Source organism: Chanos chanos, chromosome 2 (genome assembly GCF_902362185.1).
Source record: "Chanos chanos chromosome 2, fChaCha1.1, whole genome shotgun sequence".
NCBI classification, from domain to species: Eukaryota; Metazoa; Chordata; class Actinopteri; order Gonorynchiformes; family Chanidae; genus Chanos; species Chanos chanos.
In genome coordinates this window covers 45,893,647-45,914,360 of record NC_044496.1, presented here as the reverse complement: position 1 = coordinate 45,914,360, position 20,714 = coordinate 45,893,647, and the positions used below count along the sequence as shown (strand labels likewise).

General features: G+C 41.3%; 1 protein-coding gene across 2 annotated transcripts; it reads right to left on the bottom strand.

The window, feature by feature from the left end:
* Window positions 1–6,383: 6,383 nt before the first annotated feature.
* pcdh1g32 (protocadherin 1 gamma 32) lies at window positions 6,384–20,637 on the bottom strand. 2 transcript variants are annotated; one of them, XM_030794382.1, is made up of 5 exons: window positions 17,974–20,637; window positions 16,560–16,562; window positions 12,339–12,397; window positions 8,628–8,725; window positions 6,384–6,840 (listed from the first exon to the last, which is right to left on the bottom strand). In XM_030794382.1, exons 1-5 carry the CDS (start codon window positions 20,437–20,439, stop codon window positions 6,578–6,580), a joined length of 2,889 nt encoding a protein of 962 aa, XP_030650242.1. In that variant the 5' UTR covers window positions 20,440–20,637; the 3' UTR covers window positions 6,384–6,577. The 2 variants fall into 2 exon arrangements, with proteins under 2 accessions (XP_030650242.1, XP_030650241.1); XM_030794381.1 differs by lacking the exon at window positions 16,560–16,562.
* Between the last annotated feature and the right edge of the window lie 77 nt (window positions 20,638–20,714).

Below are 20,714 nucleotides of genomic sequence, written 5' to 3'. Positions count from 1 at the left end.
AATTGTTTCATTGTGGTGGATTCCCTAGTAGCAGTATTGGTAGATATTCACATGCAAACAGAAAAAAAACAGATTTGTGGTCATTTCAGTGATGTTGGCTGTAACTTGTTTAAACTTTGGCTCTGGCTCCTGATGACTGTTTTTGTTTGGCTATTATTCCCATTCTTCAGTATTACTCAACCAATCACGTGGGGAGAGGGAGGGATCTACAATATAAGATATGCTCATGCAGCTGTTCCATCACCTTGACAACAACACCTGTCGCTATGGCACGGAAGTGTAGAAAAAACTCTGTGGCAAATGTCTGCATGGTTAAGAAGCCTGAAATTTCTCTCTCCCCCTCCCTCCTTCTCTCTCTCTCTCTCTCTCTCTCTCTCTCTCCCTCTCTCTCTCTCCCTCTCTCTAAAGCTGTGAGAGAGTATGTTGTAACATTCCAGGATACTCTTTTTAGTCACTAATTTATGTTTTCAATGCATTTACAAGTGGAAATTTTGCTTTCTTTCTCTTCTCAAAGCAAATAGCCAAAATCATCTATTTATGTCACAACCAAGATTTTATTTTGTCATCTAAAAAAAAAAACGTTGAATCGAAATATTCTCTCAAAACTTGCGATACCCCTGGTTTAGCCGGACTCTTCAGTCTTACTTTGGGTTTTAGCCTGAAACATAGTATGAAATGTAAACTTAAAACAGATTTAGCCATGGAGATCTCTCTCTCCCTCTCTTGTTCCCTCTCACTCCCTCCTTCTCTCTCGATGCTAAAAGATATCTCTCTCTCTCTCTCTCTCTCTCTCTCTCTCTCTCTTTCTGTCCGTCTATCTATCTATATCTGCTGCGGCATTGAATATAATGTAAATATTTGATGGGTTTGGCTGAGTGTGTGAGTGTTCTTGTTCAGCTGAATAGACTGTGGTGGATGGATATGCTTGGGGTTCAGAGATGAGATAAAAACGGTTTTAGCCTTCATATGGAGACACTGCTGCTTTGGGAGTTAAGGATCCTTGACTAATCCAGCAGGAGAAGATTACTGTTGTCCCCCCAACTCCGCTCTTTCTCTCTTCCCTCTGTTTTTCTCCATTTTGTTTCCCTCAGTCAGTTCGTTGGTTTGTTCCTCTGTTTCTTCATGTAATTTTCTTCTTTTTTTGTATATTACCATATTTTCACAATGATTTCTCCATAGATTCAGCTGTCTTTCAACCCAATCTTTTGCACAGAGAGAGGGTTTGCAGGGGTTTCCACGGTAACGACAGCTATGGCGAAAGTAAGTCTCTCTTTTTTTTTTTTTGCTGTAGAGGTTAGCCACTCCCCTCTTCTCCTCTGCAGCTCATTTTGTCTTTGATATCTGTCTAATTGTTGTAACTTCGTATTGTCACTGTTGGGTGACCAGGATTCATTAAAGTACGTTATTCTCATAGGATGTGCTTGACCTTTGACACTTTCTTTTGTGAGATTCAGGGGGTGTAAAACTCCTCTATTCTTCTGCTTCTGTCCTTACTCCCAATTCCTGTCTGTATTCCATCCTCACAGCTGAGAAAACACATGCAAGGATTTCTGGCAAAGGAAGCTAGGAATGAGAGAGAGAAAGAGAGAGAGAGAGAGAGAGAGAGAGAGAGAGAGCTGAAAAAGAGAAAGAAGAAAAAAGAGAGAGAATGAAAGAGAGCATTGTGTGAGCTAGCCTAGTTTCTCTTTATGAGGAAAGCTGAATTGGCACAGAACTTGTGGAGAGTTAGTGGACGTAACTTAGCTTAGCTTAGTCTAGCAGTAATACATCTGTGTTAGCATTTTATATCCTTCAGATTCTGTTTAGTCCATTCTCCTTCTCAGAAGAGTTCTGTATCAGTGAGTTTGCCAGACTAGCATTACCGGTCATGTCTATCTGGGTTGAGCTGGTGTCCTCGATTACAGTTAAGCCTTGGGGTTGTTTTTTCACTTTGTTGTCGCTCACATTTACATTTAGCAAACACACATTTTCATGCTGACTCATAGTGGTAGCAGTGAAAGAAAACAAAATCGACCATTTGTTTATGCTAGGGCAATATAATGCAAAACTATGCTGAATTCGAGAGGTGTACAGACCAGTTACAGAGCACATATAATGAGTGGAAAGAGAGAAGTCACCAGTTTGGAATCTATGCTATCTTTCATGTGCCAGAGTTAGCACTCCATACAAGAAACATTCCAGTGGGTCAAAGGGTCAAGACTGGAGACATGGGAAATTTAGTAACGGTGACGGAGAAGAGGGCATTTGGGGAGAAATCGATAAAGCAGAATAAAGAGAATCCAAATCGGTAAAGAGAAACAGTGTTGGTATGTTCTTGAACATATTCTGAGCCCTACTTGTAAGATGCGGTTTTCTAAGCTATTTGCCACATCACTATAAATACCAGAAACAGATGTTGAATTTTCCGCATTGTTTTTAATTTTCTCATAACCCCATATGCAGACTGAGTGAGCTTCAAGACAGTTAAACTGGGAGAGTGAGTGGAGACACGATTAGAATTCACTGTCCCACTACAAATTCTAGCTAAAACCACAAAAATGACCCATTACACAACTCATCCTGGATATAAACAGTGATGTTACTATGAAATTAACAAATTACTGCGTATTTATTCCAGTCAGTAATGTGCCTCTGTAAATTCCTTGAACACAAATGAATGACCAGTCGTGCAGGAGAACGGACTTCATGACTGCGACGACAGATGAGGTGGTGTGTTTGTTCTCTATAAAAAATAAACAATAAAATTCAGTTTATATGTGAGAGAAATTTAGTTTTGTGAATATAGATATTAATCTCTGATTACTCCTCTTCATGCACTCAGATTGTGTTGTCTGTTAGTTTTAGGTGGTGCTCTGTTCCACATGTCCTAACCCATGACTGTGCTATGTATCTTTTTTTTTTTTTTTTTACAACCTATCGTTGGTGTCATTTGAATGAATACATGTTGTTGATGTATTTATTCATACTCATGTTTTTAAGTTTGAAAAGCTGTTCTGTTCTGTCTCTTCTGAAGCCTTACTCCAGCTATTATTATTCCATCATGAAACTGCAGCTGTCCCTCTGTTTCATTACAGCAGCTGCAGGGAGGCGGGGAGGGGAAAACTCTTCCAACCAATTAGTATCCTTAGCCATTCCGCACCAACTTCAGCACAAAGGCCTTTGATTGGCTGGCATTCACTCCCTCGACACTGTCTCAACAGCCCTGCTCAGTATGAACGCGAAACAATGGTTCTGGGAGTTCTGTGAGAGTCTAAAATCCAGAGTAAAATGTCATCCGATGAAAAGAAATGTCTTAAAACTGCACTGCTGACACTCATGAAAACAGGAAGCCTCTATATCAAATAGTATGTAAACAGTTAAGAGTGCAATGAACATACCACATCAAAATCTGCAAAAGCTCTTGGAGAGCATTTCTGAAACATACATAAGCAGATTCTACTTTTGGCCTCAAATAGTTTTTATTTATTTATTTTTAAGCTCTGAAAACATTCAGTAAAACATTGGATTCCAGCTTTAAATTCGCACAGTAAAAGCTACTCTTAAAGTTTTATTTCTAGTCAAAAAATAATCAACGCCTCAGTTTCACTGGAAACTGTACGACACCCAAAATCTAAACTTACAATTTTTCAGGCGAAAAAAAGATATTAAAATTCATATACGTTCAAAATTAGCAACAGCTTCGTAAAGACTTAGTAGACAGAAAGGGTTAATGATTTAAGGACTTTTTTATTTGAAATGTCAGAGTGGAGATGAAAATAAAACAGCAATATAAATATTAGCATATAAAAGAAGAAAGACAGAGAGGAGCAGGGTTCTAAAGCATTTTATATGAAAGATATTACAGCAGGATACAGAAGACTATGGGGCAGACACACACATAGATAATATTTATATTCATTTCCTCATATTGACATTAAGAAGCATTCTTGCACATATGCACAATAGAAATCACTGAAGAAACATAATTGTTATTACAGATGAGTTAGAAAGATCTTGTGTTTTTTCTCTTAAACCATCTTTTTGTGTCTTCTCATTTAGATGTGATATAACAGGAGAAAGGAAACAAAACAGAACACAAAAAACATATGCATAACTTCACAAAATGTCTATATTAGGGGTGTGTGTGTGTGTGTGTGTGTGTGTGTGTGTCATTTGCTTCCTTCTCTTTTTCATGTTTCAAAGTTAATAATTTTATTTACATTTGTGTTAGTTGGCCTTCATGGTGCTAAATTACTACATTTCAACACTTATTTTTGAAGAATAACGCAGATGTCTTTTTTTTGTTTGTTTTTTTTACTTTTTCTTGTTTTACTGATAAAGAAAAATTGTGCACACATTCCAGTAGTAAGCCACACATCCAGGGCTTGTACTCTGAAAAGGAAGTCTCGCTAGATGTGGTCTGGAAGTTCAGTTCTGTACACTTAACCCAGAGTGTTACTTATTTACAAAAGGGACAGAGGAATTACTACAGCTCAGAGCAGAAAGAGTAGAGGAACACGTTGACGAGGAGGATGAATACACTGCAGTGTGTCAGGGACGTGGAACTGAACTTTGGGTCAAACAAAATCCTCTTTCCTATCCTTACCTCGATCTGTGGCATGACAAACATGGGAAAAAAAACCCAGACTGGATAACAGTTTGTTTGACCCTTAAGCTGGGAATGTGATTGATTGAAGCTGACCTGATCAAGGCTGTACATTGTGATACATTAGAAGGGCGGAGCTTAGAGTGGCACCTCCGTACATTCAAAGAGAGAAGGACTAGTTTCACTAGTTCTCTCAAAAAAAGCGACCGAACCTGCTTAAATTGGTTCTGTCACCCTCTTCTTTCTCCCCCTCTTTCCCAGACAAAGCTGCCTGTATGAGCAGTGATCTCCAGCATTACACTGGATGGACGGACAGGAACAATTTCCACTGTTTCACAACAGCAGCCTCCTTGAGCTATGCAAGTCATTACAAACATAATGTTTCTCATATGTGGAAATAGTTTCAACACTTCCAGAATAGGAGGGCAGAGTGTATGATTACTCATAACTGCTGGAGTGGCTCTAACAACCTTTACAGTGCCAAATAATAATCAGAAGGTCACAGAAGGACTTGTTTGTCAAGTAATGGTTTTTGATTGACAGTAATGTTTTTTTTCCTGATTGACAGGTGCCTGCTACTGAAGTAATTTCTCCTACTGCCCTTTGCTCTGTAGCAGTGCATCTCATTTTCACTTGGCTCTCTCTCCTTAGGAGCAAGGCAGGATGAAAGTTGTGCTGTATGGGATTAATACACATACAGGTGAACTAACAGGAATGCTGAGATAATACTAAAACAACATTCTGCTAACACTGTGGGACATAGCAAAATGAGAGCTGCTCCAGTTTGGTTCACTATCTGATATGAGGATTCATGCTCAAAGAACATGTGTAATATTACACACCAGGCCATAAAAAATATAAAGTCTGAAGCCTAACTATGCACTGAACATTTCATTACATTAGAACGGTGTGAATAATGCACACTGATTTTTACGTAAGGTAGGTTTCAGAGGTGTTATGACCATCTGCCTATCTTGGCTAACGTTTCCTGTCAGGCAAAGTGTAGTTTCTTTTAAACTTTAAAAGTCTGTTTTATCTAGAAAATGTAACATGCAAAAAAAAAAAAAAGTTGCCTGTGAAGTATTAATATTCTTTTGAGCTACAGCAAAGATTCTCAAAAGTTGAACCATGACATTTTGTGGGAATTCCATTAGTGGTTTTCTAGGCACAACAACGAGAATCTATATTTCAGATTCTTTTAAAAACAAAGAAAAAAAAATACACATCAAACAATATTACAAACATTATAACGCTCCCTCACTGGCCAAAGTCAGAGAGTTGTGATGCAGGACACAGTATTTTGAAGGAAAAAAATATCCAAGCAATTTATCAGTTCTGTAATCTTCATCACCTCATCATCATCATCATCATCATCATCAAACAACCACCACAGCCATGTCCTTCCCCCAGACATCAAAATGAAGAAGTTTAGTAGGACCATTATGAGGAACTATGTTATACCTACTTGACTTAATATATTCAAAAATTACTCTTCCTCTTGAAATATATACCAAAAGAGAAAAATCACAGAACCTAGAAACCAGCCTTTGAATTTACTCTTTAGACCTCAGAAACATTCAAACAGATTTTTAAATTCAAAAAGAACGTCTTTCTGAAAACGATTCTTCATAACAGTTGTAGTCAGTTTGAGGACTATACCAAAACTGCAATAGCAGGATTCCAATAGCTAGCTAAAGTGGTGGGGTTTACACATTCTCAAAATTTCTTTAAAAAAAAAAAAAAAAAAAAAAGACAGATAAAACAGACAAAACAAAACAAAACCGAGATCTCAGGGAAGGGCACACCTTGTCACACAAAAAGGGTTTTGTTTTTTTTTTTCACCCCAGTCTCAATTTTTTCACATGAAATGAAAAATAAAATTCTCCCAAAATTTCAGTGTCAAAATACACCCACCTTTGAGCCACTCCCAAACCCCCTACACTTCTCCCCTTTTACCTCTCTCTAAATTCCTCCGCCTGTCCCTCGCTTTCTCTATTTTTTCTCTTTCTTGGTGGACTTCTTCTTACTGGCCGGAGTCTGGCTGGCCTTGGGGGGCTCGGGCTGAGCGGCGGAGGGCTGGGGAGGGGGCAGGGCTTGTTGGGGTTGCTGGGGGTTGGCGGTCAGGGTGGCGGTGCTGCCCGGGATATAGACGTTCTGCCGATAATCGGGAACGTGCTGCAGGGTGAACTGGGGACTGTAACGGGTACTGAGACCCATTGTGCCTGGACCAAGAGTGTTTGTTGCCTCACTCACCTCTGGAGAGAGAGAGAGAGAGAGAGAGAGAGAGAGAGAGAAAGAGAGAGAAAGAGAGATTAGCTTCTGTGTGTACGTCACCAGAACTGAAAGAGCAGAAAAGAGTAAACAAGACTCAGAAAAAAGAAATGTGTCCTCAGTTAAACATAATTATTCACACATTCAACTTTCTGTGTGTGTGTGTTAGAAGGGGAGAGAGAGAGGGAAAGAGAGAGAGAAAAAAAGAGGGTAAAAATGCATGTTTGCATACATATCTGTTATGTTTGTGTATGTGTGTGTGTGTATATATATATATACACACACACACACACACATATGTATATGTGTGTGTGTGTGTGTGTGTGTGTGTGTGTGTGTGTGTGTGTGTGTGTTTGTGTGTGTATGTGTTGTGCATGTTCTCTCACTGATGAGGGTACTGTGATGACATAGTGTTTGGATCTGACTTTCTCTCCCCTGCATTGCAGAGCCAGGGAGTCATTCACATCCCCTCCTCCACACAGCAGTCCAGAAAACAGCCTCCAACGATACCTAGCATTACTGCTGTCCTCCTAACTACGCTGAAAAAAAGCTTAACATTTATTCTGAGCCCAGTTTCCTCTCTGAAAAATGCTCCACTGTGCACCATATGCTCTCTTTCTTTCATTATTCTGTTAAAGGACCACCATTTCTTTGGGCTGAAACTCTCTGTGTCTTTCCAATTTTTTTTTCTCTTTTTCTGGCTCATGTACTAATGGAAAACTTCAGAACCTGTTTTGTATGAGTGGTAGATCCAGGAAAGGCAGGAAAGGGAAGATAGCTGAGGTCGAGAGGAGAAACAGAGAGAGCCTTACGACAACAATAATGGAAATAATGACAACACATTATCTGGCAAGAATCATTCAGTACCAACAGTCCTCTCTCTCTCTCTCTCTCTCCCTCTATTTATGTGTGTGTGTGTTTGCGTGTGCGTGTGTGTGTTCACACATTCTGCCCAGAAATGATTCACTCTGTTCTTGTGCATCCATATGTTTTGTGTGTGTATATGTGTGTGTTTGCCAGAGATAAGTCAAAATCCTTCACTGTCTCTTTGTGTGTGTGTTGTCACTGCAGCAGAGGAAATGAAGAGAGAATAGGGGGGGGGAAGAGAAAGAGAGAGAAATGGAGGGAGAAGGTGACGTCAAAGACTGCTCTTTGATTAAATTTGAGCTGTTTATTTTCCATCAGTGGGTGTACGCATCAGCGTGAGCGGGCATCCACGTGTTTCTCTGCATGCCTTTTGGACCTCTATTTTTAATGGCCATGGATGGAGTATAAAGTAGTGTGCAGTATAAACTCATGTCTGTGTAATGTTATGACATTAAACATACACACACATACATCAGAGGAAAGCTGGTGTATTCTTACAGGGCTCATGACTGGAACGTTTCCTCTATAGCCAGCATTAAGTGGTGTGTGTGTGTGTGTGTGTGTGTGTTTGGTCAGACACAGGAACACTGATAAGCATAGTGCCAGCTTTATCAATGAGTTTGTCTACAGCCACTTTGTCCTAAAAGCAAAATCAATCAGGTCAGAACCAAAACCATGACAAAAGAGAGAGAGAGAGAGGTAAATGATGGAAAAATGTTAGACTATGTTTACAGGACTATGTTTACCCAGCTTACAGCTCAGGGTCCAGTATGGATGCAGTAAACATATATAAGAACAGGAAGAGAAATAAGAGGAACCAATGGAAAAATGGTTTCCATGTATGTGTGTGAGTCTGTGTGGGGGAGAGAAAGAGAGAGAACATAAGAAAATGAGTGATTCTCACCGTTGGCTGCAGCCATCAGAGCCTGGAGCTGTTCGGCCTCTGTTGGGGGGTTGGGCCAGGGTCCTGTTCCAACAGCAACCTCAGGGCTGGCAGCTGCCCTGTGAGAGAGAGGAGGGGGAGGAGTCAGCATCGTGACAGCCATTTTGTGCTCCTGAGGGAGTGTGTATGTACGTGTGTGGGTGTGACTGTGTGAACACAGAAATGCTCGTTTCTGTGTTCTGTAACATTCATTTCTGTGTTCATAATAGGGCTGCTCGATTATGGGAAAAATCATAATCACGATTATTCTTGTCAATATTGAGATCACTATTATTTAACACGATTACACACTGACTTTGGAAATATCGTGGATTTGCTGAACTTTTAAAAAAACTTGTCTTTTAACAGTGGATATTCTTGAACTTTAAATATAACTCAACTGAAAAACAAATTATATATCAAAAAATGTATGGACAGACAGAGATAGATAGATATAGATGTATAAATAATATGCCACAATAATCATTTTATCTCGATTATATTCTTACCATAAACGTTGTGAGCCAAAATTGTAACTGAGAATAAAATTCAATTAATCGCCCAGCCCTAGTTCATAGTTCTGGAAAGTTATCTGACTATGTACCATAGCCAGAAGCTACATACAAGAGTTTCTAAAGAGGGGTTGTTTTATTCTTACAAGCCTGTATGTGTGTCAGCAGGTCACCTGCAGCAGAACAGGAGTGAGTAAGATTTCTTCGATGTGCTTTTATTATAATTTAGTTTATCAACAAGTAACGATAATATTCTGATATGCACGCACATAGACACATACAAACACACACACACACACACACACACACACACACACACTTACTTTTATTTGTCTGTTATGCTGCCCTAAACCATTCTTTAGCTCTAGTGGAAAATTAAGGAGATCAGACTCTGAGGAGTAACAGCTGCCTTAAAGTGAAACACACACGCACAAACTCAGCTTTTCCATCTGTATTATATTTGTTTTCAAAGGCTTGCTTTTAAAAGCTATAATCTGCACGTGTGGAGAAGAAAAGCAAAAGTTGTCTTGATTTCCCTAATGTAATGTTCCCTTAATTACTCAAAAACACACACACACACACACACACACAAACATAGGGCATAGAGCTGTGGGCAAACAACAATTATTACTGGTCCTTCCCCAGTTTACAGACAGGAAAAGTCCCGTTGACCTGTCTATGCTGCTAATTTTCCCATCAAACACACAGTAACAGTTTGATATCACTACAGTTGCTATGTGTACCTGGGGCGAAAACAAAGCAGATTAATTAAAATCAGAAGAGTGATAAAACTCATTTCCTCTGTGTACAGCGTTTTAATTAAGGTATCAAAGAACAAAAAAACACACACTTGGAGACCTAAAATACTTCCAGTCCTGCCAGACTCTTTGTGCCTTTGGGAAGTCATGTTTTTCCTAATTCTGACTACGCCACTAGAAGTAGCACTGCATCCCTGGTGTCTGAGCGGTGGAATAACAGCAGTAGCAGAAGTTGAGTGTTTTCTCAAAGGACAAAAATGGGTTTGACCCTTACTGTGGGACCTACACAGAACAGTGTATATGAACATTTCACGTACACACCTCACGCACGCACACACATATGTGCAATCACATGCACACTCACATGCACGCACAAATATAAGCAGACACACACAGACACACAAAAGGGGGTGAGAGGATGTTGGGATGTCAAGAGGTCTTGCTTCCTGTCTTATGAAGGGCCAAAGGCCATAAAACAGAGAGAGAGAGAGAGAGAGAGGGAGAGAGAGAGGGAGAGAGAGAGAGAGAATTAACCACCCCATCTGGTAAGAAAGAAAGAAAGAGAGAGAGAGAGAGAGAAAGAAAGATGGTAGGACCACACCATATGGAGAAAGAAAGAAAGAAAGAAAGAAAGAAAGACAGAGAAGAAACTGTGCAGAACGATGGTAGGATGCCAATTTTTTTGCCCACCAAGCTTTGAAAGGCAGAAATAATCCACTGTGCCAAAAGAGAGGGAGAAAAAGAGGAAAGAAGGGACAGATCCAGGGACTAAGCGCCTTGATTAAATCCAGACTCCACTGGGACAGAGCACAGATCAGAACTGTTCTCAGAACCCTGTTTACTACACTATCTGGTCCAAAAAGATAAGATGTCTCACTTAACCCTAATTAGCCTTTCTCGACACTCAGACAGGCCACATCACATCCTGTGGTAAAGATTATCACTTACTTACAGTTGGGAGTCGTTTCCTGTGGTCAGAAGGAGTTTGTGTTTAATACTTAAGAGTTTACAGTCAGCTATCAATGAGGCAAAAAGTCAGAATCAAACAACTAACACTTCACTAACCATTAGAGTGTGAACAAGCCTAACAGACTATAGTTGAAGTGATTCTTTTCAGTGTAAAACAACAACAAAAAAATAACTTAAAAATTACTACTAAAAACTAGAGCACTTAAGCACACAGTCACAAAAACCTACTTGCGCATCTAATTAAAGTGTGTAAGCATCCTTAGGGTGACACCACAAAGCTCTAAAGCCTTTATAGCACACACACACACACACACACACACACACACACAAAAGTAACAGCAACACTAGCCCAAAGGAGGGAAACTGGATAAAGGAAATCTACAGACAGCCTACAAACAATCCCATCTACCTACACTCCTATACCTCAGCCTCTGTGGTGGGGTCCATCTTAGCTCTGTGTACAGGAACTTGTTGTGACTGAAACATAGAGCATCATTATGCCAATGTGCATGAACATACTGGGACTGTTTCTAGAAGTTTCTGCTAAACACATAATCAAACAGTTCTGTTCTCCGTAATAAAGTCTACCAGTTCAGACATCCACATAGACTTTTTTACAGCTAAACTGAATTTCCTCCAAAGTGTTTTTTTTTTCCTCTACAAAAGACCTCATAGAATGCGTTTTGTAATGTGTGCATGAGAGTGTGTTGTGGAAACAGTTGCGAAGTTACAGATCGCTGGAACAAGCTGGCATGCAGGATGAGCCAAACACTTCACAAAATGAGAAACTACTGGCTCCCTATGCCTCTTTCCTCCCAACAACCAACTATTGGATAGAAAAGCTGTGATTTTCTGTCAGTCATATGAAAAGGACCAATAGCTGTTCTCTTTAACATTCCAACTGATTATGCCTGTATGAGTGGATGTAACATGAACATAACTCTTACTCTTTTCACAACTCCCTCTCTATCTCTCTCTCTCTCTTTCAGCAGTTGGGGGGGAGGGGATTTTCGCAGTGGAAGCCATTTCGTTGAAGTGAGTACAGCCTGAAATAAGACGCTTGTTCGTCTTTTGTTGCCTCTCTTTCTCTCTTTTATTTTCACTGCCGCTGACTAAGAGCAGCATATCAAGTGTTCTCAACTATTCATCACTGACCAACCTATTCGATTATGTGCTCTCAGTCATGATTAAATCCCTTCACTAGCAGAAGCATTAGTATTACGTTCATACTCCTCGGGAGAAAGAGAGATAGAGCTCCTGAATCACTCACATACATAACAGACCTCTATTTATACATCATCTTCTGTCTGCTCTCTCCTTTCCTTTCTTATTTTTACACATCCAACAGAACCTTAAAGAGACTCTTTACATAATTCTCCCTGTGTGATTCATGGTGATGACTGTGTGTGTGTCACACTGTGGGACTGTGTGTGTACCAAAAACACATTACTCACCCGCTGGGTCCCGGTCTCTGGTTCTGAGTGAATCTCCAGTCAGTGTTGGGTGGTTTTTGCTATAGAGAGAGAGAAAGAACAAAAAAAGGAAACATTAAGTGTGTGTTCCTTCCCAGGGATGCATACATCTGCCCATCCATCCTGGAAGCCACATCCTCTCTGCCATAGAGTCTGAAACTAAAGGAGGGAGCTTTGGATGATGATACATGCCCCACAATAGGTGGTGGCCATTTAGTTCCGGGTGTCGTTGTAATGAGGCCATGTGTAAGAAGCTGACTTTAGGACCTTAATGACTAAAGGAAAGGACATGCTAAATATCTTGAGGAAGTAGCCACTGCACTGGAAGCAAAAATTTTGACTTTATTCCAATGAAGCCAAACATTGTTTGAGAACTCGAATCAGATTCTACAGCTTCCTCCATGACATCACTCTTCCCTTAATCTGATCTTAAATTTCATATTCCACCGCCTCCTCAATGACATCACTCTTCCCTTAATCTGATCTTAAATTTCATATTCCACCGCCTCCTCCATGACATCACTCTTCCCTTACTCATTTGTCTGGGTGATGGAGCGTAATCACGCAGTTCATTTAACAAAAACCACAAGAAAGCTAAATGAGAAGCAAAGCAGATAAACAAGGTTACGTAAGACAAGGGAGAGGCATAGCATATTTGTTTTCTATAGAAGCAGTATCCAACAGAGTGAAAGTTTAATGTTTCCGTCTTGTGAAAAAGCACATCAAAGCATGTGTGCAGTCTGATTTAAAAAAATAAAAAAAGACAAAAAGACAAAACAAAAGAAATATGCCTCCACACACACACACACACACACACACACACACACACACACACACACACACACACAGAAAGAGAGCTCTTAACACTGTAACCCCGTGACTTAAAACCGTAGGCTGAGTGTGGCAGATACGGCTTTAAAGATGGACATAAGAGCAGATAACTAAACAAAGGCTGCTCTGTCTGAGAGCACGTCAAAACAAGTACCAACTGTTGGGAAAATCGCTATTAATGACCTGCTCTAATTGAGTGACTGAGACGTCTTCCATGGAACAAACTAGCAATTGTTGTTATTTACAACAGAAAGAGCGTTCTTAGATTTCATGTTTAAAAAATAAACAAATCTTATGTGTGGAATTTTAGATTTTTCAAATTTCAAGAAAAAAAAAAAGAAAACGCAACATGGAGGAAAGCCTATACGTGTAAAAGAGGACAGAGAATTAGCTGTTTTGGGAGAGATAAAAGATTCCCTCCTCCATCTCATCTGTTTGTTTTTTGTTCCTGCTCTCTGGCAGTGTGGTGAGCCGGTGAATGGACTCCTGGCACCAGTCCAGTTCGACAGTCCTCATTTAGTGAAGAGTTCAATAGGATGGGAGCTGGGGGTGTACTGAATTATTAACAAGCTCCAAACATATCTCCCATTAACTGCTCCATATGTCTTATTTACACGCAGATTTACACTACTCACACACACATCCTACATATCTGCATTAAATTTAGACTTATACGTTTACAGCAAAGACCATCACCAAACATCCACTCCCGACACACAAATACAAACGCACGCAGGCACGCACGCACAAATACACACAAAAATACACACGCACAAATACACAAGTACACAGAAGCTCAGTGAACCTATTACTTCAGAGCACTCCCTGTCAATGCAGTAACCATCAGTATAACTGCATCACACACTACTAACGTCACTGTAATGCTAGTTCAACATATTCCAACACTCAAAAGCATATCCTATATAACAGAAACATTTAGTCTTATGTTAACCCCCTCATCCCCATCCCCCTCCCTCTCTTCCTCACACACAAACACACACACACACACATACACACACACACACACACACACACACACACACACACACACACTGGTACTATGATTGGGACAGCTACAGATAAACAGTGTAACACCATACACAGTGTATGAGGGTACATGTCAATGCCCTGATATTGTTTCCACAGCAATACAAAGTTGTTTCCTACCCTGCCTCTCTGTGTTTTAGGTCAAAATAATACTCACGATCCCTCTTTCATGGCAAGTGTGTACTAAATAACACTCTGACAACAGCAGCTGTTTGTCAAATAGGTGAAGGACAGTGCAGTCTCTCTCACTCTCTCTCTCTCTCCACCGGTGTGTGTGTGTGTGTGTGTGTGTGTGTGACAGAGCTGTACACACACAAGGCTGACCAGCATCACATAAGTCGGCAAATTTTAGCAAAAACAACATACATGCATGCACACACACGCACACACGATCCTCTCCCTATGCTGTTATCTTTCTGAGAATGATGTACTTCTGCACATTTCTGGAGTGCTGCACACATTTCTGGAGTTCTGCGTTCCATGACAGTGATAAAGTAAAAGACAAATCACTGCGTATTCTTCTTCCCCCCTATGCAATTAGGTTATCTGTCATCAAGGTTATGGACAGGGTCATACCCCCTCTGTTGCCAATGCATGGAAAATGGGGAGAACATTTCACTCCAGTACTCTACAGTTTCACGACTGGTGTTCTTACACTGGGACAGCCTCATTAAAAATCAAAGAGGTAAAGACAGTATGTCTGAGTATGGGAATTCTGGAGAAGGTAGTCCTCTAATCTTTAAATCTGTCACACACACAATCACATCTATAATGCACACCCTGCTGGTTGAAACCAACACTGCTGTACACTAACACACACACACACACACACCTCTCTCTCTCTCTCTCTCTCTCTCTCTCTCTCTCTCTCATATATATATATATATATATATATATATATATATATATATATATATATATGTATGTATGAGAGAGAGAGAGAGAGAGAGAGAGAGAGAGAGAGAGAGAGAGAGAGAGAGAAAGTGTGCAAATGTCATCTGCCTTACTGATTACTTCCTCTGGGTGTAGATAATGTGGTGTGTGTTTTAAATGGAGTGTTAGTGTTATAGTGGTAGAGGGTATAAAGATGTGTTATAAGTGTAAGTCTAATGCAGTGCTCTGGCACACAGATGAACATGGATATGAGGATCAGTGAATAGTGCCGCTAATCGTTTCAGAGCTACATCTGGGCTTCATCTCTCTGAAACAGACACACACACACTGTGTGTTAACCAGCCCTTTTCTCCAGTTCAGTAAATCAATAGGGAGTTAGTTAACTGTTTCAGAGCCAAGTTCCATTTTGTGAATGGAGGAAACAGGATATGTGGCCTTCCCGCCAAAAACATCTGCATGAACACACACACACACACACACACACACACAGAGAGTCAACTAGGCAGGGCTACATCCCATCCTCTATATCTGGCAAAGAAAAGCCTTGGGATGTTTACCCAAAACTCAAAGCCTTGAGGTCTCTATTACATTGTGTTACAAGCTAAACTAATGACTCCACAGAACACAGCTTAGTCTCATTATTAGCATTCAAAAGCCCCGCTTGCGTCCCATAGTCTCTCACAGACCAGCCAATTTACAATTACAATTTACAATTTAGTTATTTGGCAGATGCTTTTTACCAAAGCGACTTACAATCAGTGCAGCCAATGCCGCTGCCAACACATCGGATCAACATTGCTCAGAATTTCTCTTATACAGGTTAATCTATCACACACTTGATGTTCCTGACCCTGAAAAAACACACACAGACACAGCGGGAAAAAACAAACAAACAAACAAAAAAAACAAAAAACAGAGGAAGCAGGTGGCTGAGCTATTCTGGGAATGAAATAGTTGAACGGACAGAAGTGTTAACGCATTCTCTGAAGAAAATGAGGTGAGGTACAACAGGGTTTTTGGTTTTTTGTTTTTTTGGTCTAGGGGTAAGAGAAGTGTGTGGCAGAAGCAGTGGAGAGTGACAAAGATGAGAACATAAAGGAGTCGAGCAGCTCGCAGTCTAATCTACAGCAATCATTTCACTCTCAGCCCCACATGAACCACCGCCCAATCCCACAATGCTCGTGTCACGCCAGCGCAGACAGATGGTTGCCCTGCCACACATGGGCCAACTGGACTCCCATGGGGTTAACACAAGAGATGGGCTCAGAGTATAACAGAAACACAGAAAGCGAGAGAGGCAAAAAAGAAAATCTCTAACTCTAAGGATCTTCTTGCTCTTCCAGAAACCTGATATAAACATTGTCTGCAATCCAAACCAAGCACACGCATTAAAAAAAAAAAAACAAAACTCTCTGTTTATAGCTCTAAAACCTGCTCGATTCAAAAACATTACCACGAGAGAGAGCCACTCCAGAACGCAAGCAACTTTAAACACAAACACTGCTGTATGAGGTCATGAAAAGACACATTGACTTAGAAATTGGACCGATAACAACAGAGAGTTCAGGGCTCTAAAATCACATAGAGGGGAGCTAAACAGGGCTGAGTGCATGTGGAAAACACTACACCGACTTCACTTTCTTACATATGTCAAACAAAACAGTGTGTGTGTGTACGTGAGCCTCACTGGTGACTGTACTGTTTACACAGATTATTATATTATACTGACAGATTTGAAACATTTGCCAATATTAATTTCAACTTAAAAGCCCATTGTAACCATCTATAACTGCACATTATCAATGGTGTGCTTCCATAATATACTTGTCAAATAAATATACTACTACAAAATCTTCATGACAAGTAAATATATATATATATATATATATATATATATATATATATATATATACACACACACACATACTTACATACATACACACACATTATTTTTTTATCCATGTATTTTTACCCATTAATATTAATTTGGTCGAAAAGTTCAGTGAAAGGACAACATGAAGTTGTCCACCTAAGAAATTATACAACAGGAAGTCTCAGTCATTGCTGTCATGGTGAGTCACTATGGGATGAACCTGAGCTCAGACAAATGCACACAGACAAGGCCATGTGACCAACGCTTCTGGAACCAATTGCCTTGTGCTAAGGGCACAACAGGAAGTCATAGGTCAGTGAATGACCTCTGGAGTCCTGTTATCCAGGCGTTACTTTCTTTCTCTCCTCCCTCATCGTTCTCTCCCCTCCCTTCTTCCTCTGCTCTCTCTCACCATCCTTTCCACATTCACTTCTCAAACTTAATTTCTTCCTGTTTCCCTTCTCTTCACCACCATCTGCCATCCATTTCTCTGTCGACCATCTACCTCACTCCTACTAAATCTCTTGCTTTTATACCACTATGCACTTTGTCTCTCCCGCTCCCACCATATCTGCTCTCTCCACGTGTTTCATTAGATCTTTCCCAGTCTGTTGATGAAGAGCAATTGTTGCTGTATTTTCAGAGAGATTCCATTTCCTTTCCTTCAGCCATATGACAAAAATGTGTCATTCTTACACTGGACAGCTTATATAAACAGCTTCCTAGCACTTCGTATGAGAATATGATATGAGAATACGGAGAAAAAATAAAAAAGCAGAGGACAGGAAAGAGAGAAAGAAAAATTGGAGCTTTACTTTCGCTGCATTCTACGGCAGAGAACCGACAGGCTGTAACATCAAGACACACTGCACTTCACATACTTAGGACCTCCATCACAGAGAACAGTGATTATAATCATTCTGAATACAGAAGGCTGGCCACAAGAGCAGGCCATGTGGAATGAATCCTCACCTCATTGGCTGAGTTCAGTAACTGTTTCCGGGTCAGGGTCATGTTTAGTGTGTTGTTGTGGCTTAGGACAGGTGTTTTTACAAATACAAAGTCACTTCTGCTGGAAATGGTGGAGTAACATGGTCTGTATGTTCGTGTATGTGGCTCTTGGGGACCCCCTACCACCTCCATGTATCTGATGGGTCCATCCGTATTCAGCTGGAGGTGAAGATCCTTGTGGGAGCGCTGCTGGTAGTTGTATCTGGAGCGGAGGCCTTTTCTGGAGTAACAACAGGTGGATTCTCCCTTATGTCTCAAACAGCGAACTACCACGACAATGGCTGTGAGAAGACAGACGGCAGTCACACAGGCCAGTGAAACTATCAAGTACAAGGTCACATCTGACATCCCGCCACTCTTCCGGGAGAACGGAGTTTTCCGGAAGTCTGAGGATGTGTCAGCGTCCTTGTCTTCCACAGACACTGTGACAGAGACACTGGTGGAACGTGCAGGCTTCCCATTGTCATGCACAACCACAACAAAATTGTAACTTTGATCAGCCCCTTCATCCTCGCCAAGTTTCCTCGCTGTGCGGAGTTCACCGGTGTGTGTGCCAATGCGGAATGCTGTTGCATCGTCATTGTCAGACACTATGTTGTAGAAGAGCCAAGCGTTATGGCCACTGTCAGGATCCACACCCACGATCTTTGTCACAAAATGGCCAATGGGGGCAGATTTTGGAACAGTTAGCTGGAGCCCCGTGTCATCAGAGTGGGCAGGGTAAAGGATGGTAGGTGGATTGTCATTCTGATCAACAAGGAAGACATGGACTGTAACATTGGAGCTCCGGGGGGGTTTTCCTGCATCTCGAACTTGCACCTCAATCTTAAACATTTTAATCTGCTCATAGTCTAGTGAACGCATAGTGAAAATATTTCCATTTTCTGGGTTAATGTAGACATAGGATGATAATGGGCTGCCATTGACAGTGGAGTCCAGGATAGAGTAGGAAATCTGAGCGTTTTCGCCTGAGTCTGGATCAGTAGCTGACACAGTTACTATTGATGTACTAGGGTCATTATTCTCCATTATATCCACAGAGTAGGAAGACTGAGAGAAAACTGGGGCATTGTCATTTACATCAGACAGACTGACCACAAAAGTCTTTTGGGAGGACAGCGGGGGTAAGCCAGAGTCTGTTGCTGTGACAATGACAGTGTACTCAGCAACCGTCTCCCTGTCCAAAAGACCATCGGTGATGAGCGTGTAATGCTCACCGAAAGCTGATTTCAATTTAAAAGGTAGCCCGGGTGATACTTTTAACGTCACCTCACCGTTTTTGCCAGAGTCTAAGTCTTTGGCGCTAATCAGCGCCACCACTGTACCTGGTTCTGCATCCTCTCTAATTGGACTGACAAGGGATGTTAACGTCACCTCCGGCGTGTTGTCGTTGACATCCGTTACCTCCACTTTGATGTTGCACGAGCCTTCCATGGCGGGAGTACCGCCGTCCCTTGCCTGCACGGTAATGTCATAAACACTGGCTGTTTCAAAGTCTACGTCGCCAGTGACACGGATTTCTCCGGTTTTGGAGTCCACGCTGAAAAGTTTGAGTATACTGTCGGGTGTATACTTACTGAATAAAAATGATATTTCTCCATTCAAACTCTGATCCGCATCAGAGGCATTCAGTTTTGTCACGAGCGTTCCTGGAGGGGAATTTTCTAAGAGACTGACTCTTTTCACGGGCTCGTCGAACACAGGCGCGTTGTCATTCACGTCCAGAATTTTAATTAGTAAAAGGGTTGTCCCTGATCTCTCTGGCTGTCCCCCGTCTACTGCCGTGAGCAACAGGCGGAATGTAGCTTGTGTCTCACGGTCCAGAGCTTTTTCTAGAACGAGCTCTGGAAATTTACTGCCGTCGCTTTTCGTCTCCACTTTTAAAGCAAAGAAGTCATTCGTTGCAAGATGGTACGTGCGCAGCGAATTAGTGCCCACATCGGGGTCTTGCGCGCTCTCCAGGCGGAATCGCGTGCCTGGAACTACCGCTTCAGAGATCTCCAGCGTTGTATTGCGAGCTGGAAACTGTGGCGCATTGTCATTCACATCCACAATTTCCACAAAAACGCTACCAAATACCAAAGGGTTCTCCAGAACGACTTGAAGGTGCAAAGAACACGTTAAACTTAATCCACACATTCGTTCCCTGTCAATTGTCTCTCTAATAACTAAGGCACCGCTAGCGGGTTTTACCTCAAAATATTTGGCGTTAGATTCCGATACGAGCCGTAATTTTCTCTCTGTAATTCCATGTGTGCTTAATGACAAATCCTTAGCTATGTCTCCAACAAAAGTACCGGGTCCCTGCTCCTCCATTACGGAGTACCTGAGCTCCAAAGACGCGCACAAGAGGTACGGCAGAGTGAGCCAGAGCCAGAGCCAGAGCACGCACCACACTGAAGAGCGTCCCCTCAATCTCAGCTCCATTGTGAGCGAGTCCGCAGATCCGGGAGAAAAGATCAAGTTAAAACTTTTTTTGCCGTAACGAATCCATCATCCAGCTAAACCAACGCAACCACGCCATTCGTGTTCTAATCCACTCAAAAGAGACGAATCCCTTGTCTTGTCTTTCAAAATTCATGGTGTCCCCAAAAAAGAGGGACAGAAAAACGGGGAAAAACAAAACTCCATCTTGTCCTCTCTCTCCGAACTCCCTGCGCTGGCTGGGTCTCTGCTGTACAAAACAGGCGGAGTTTCCTCAC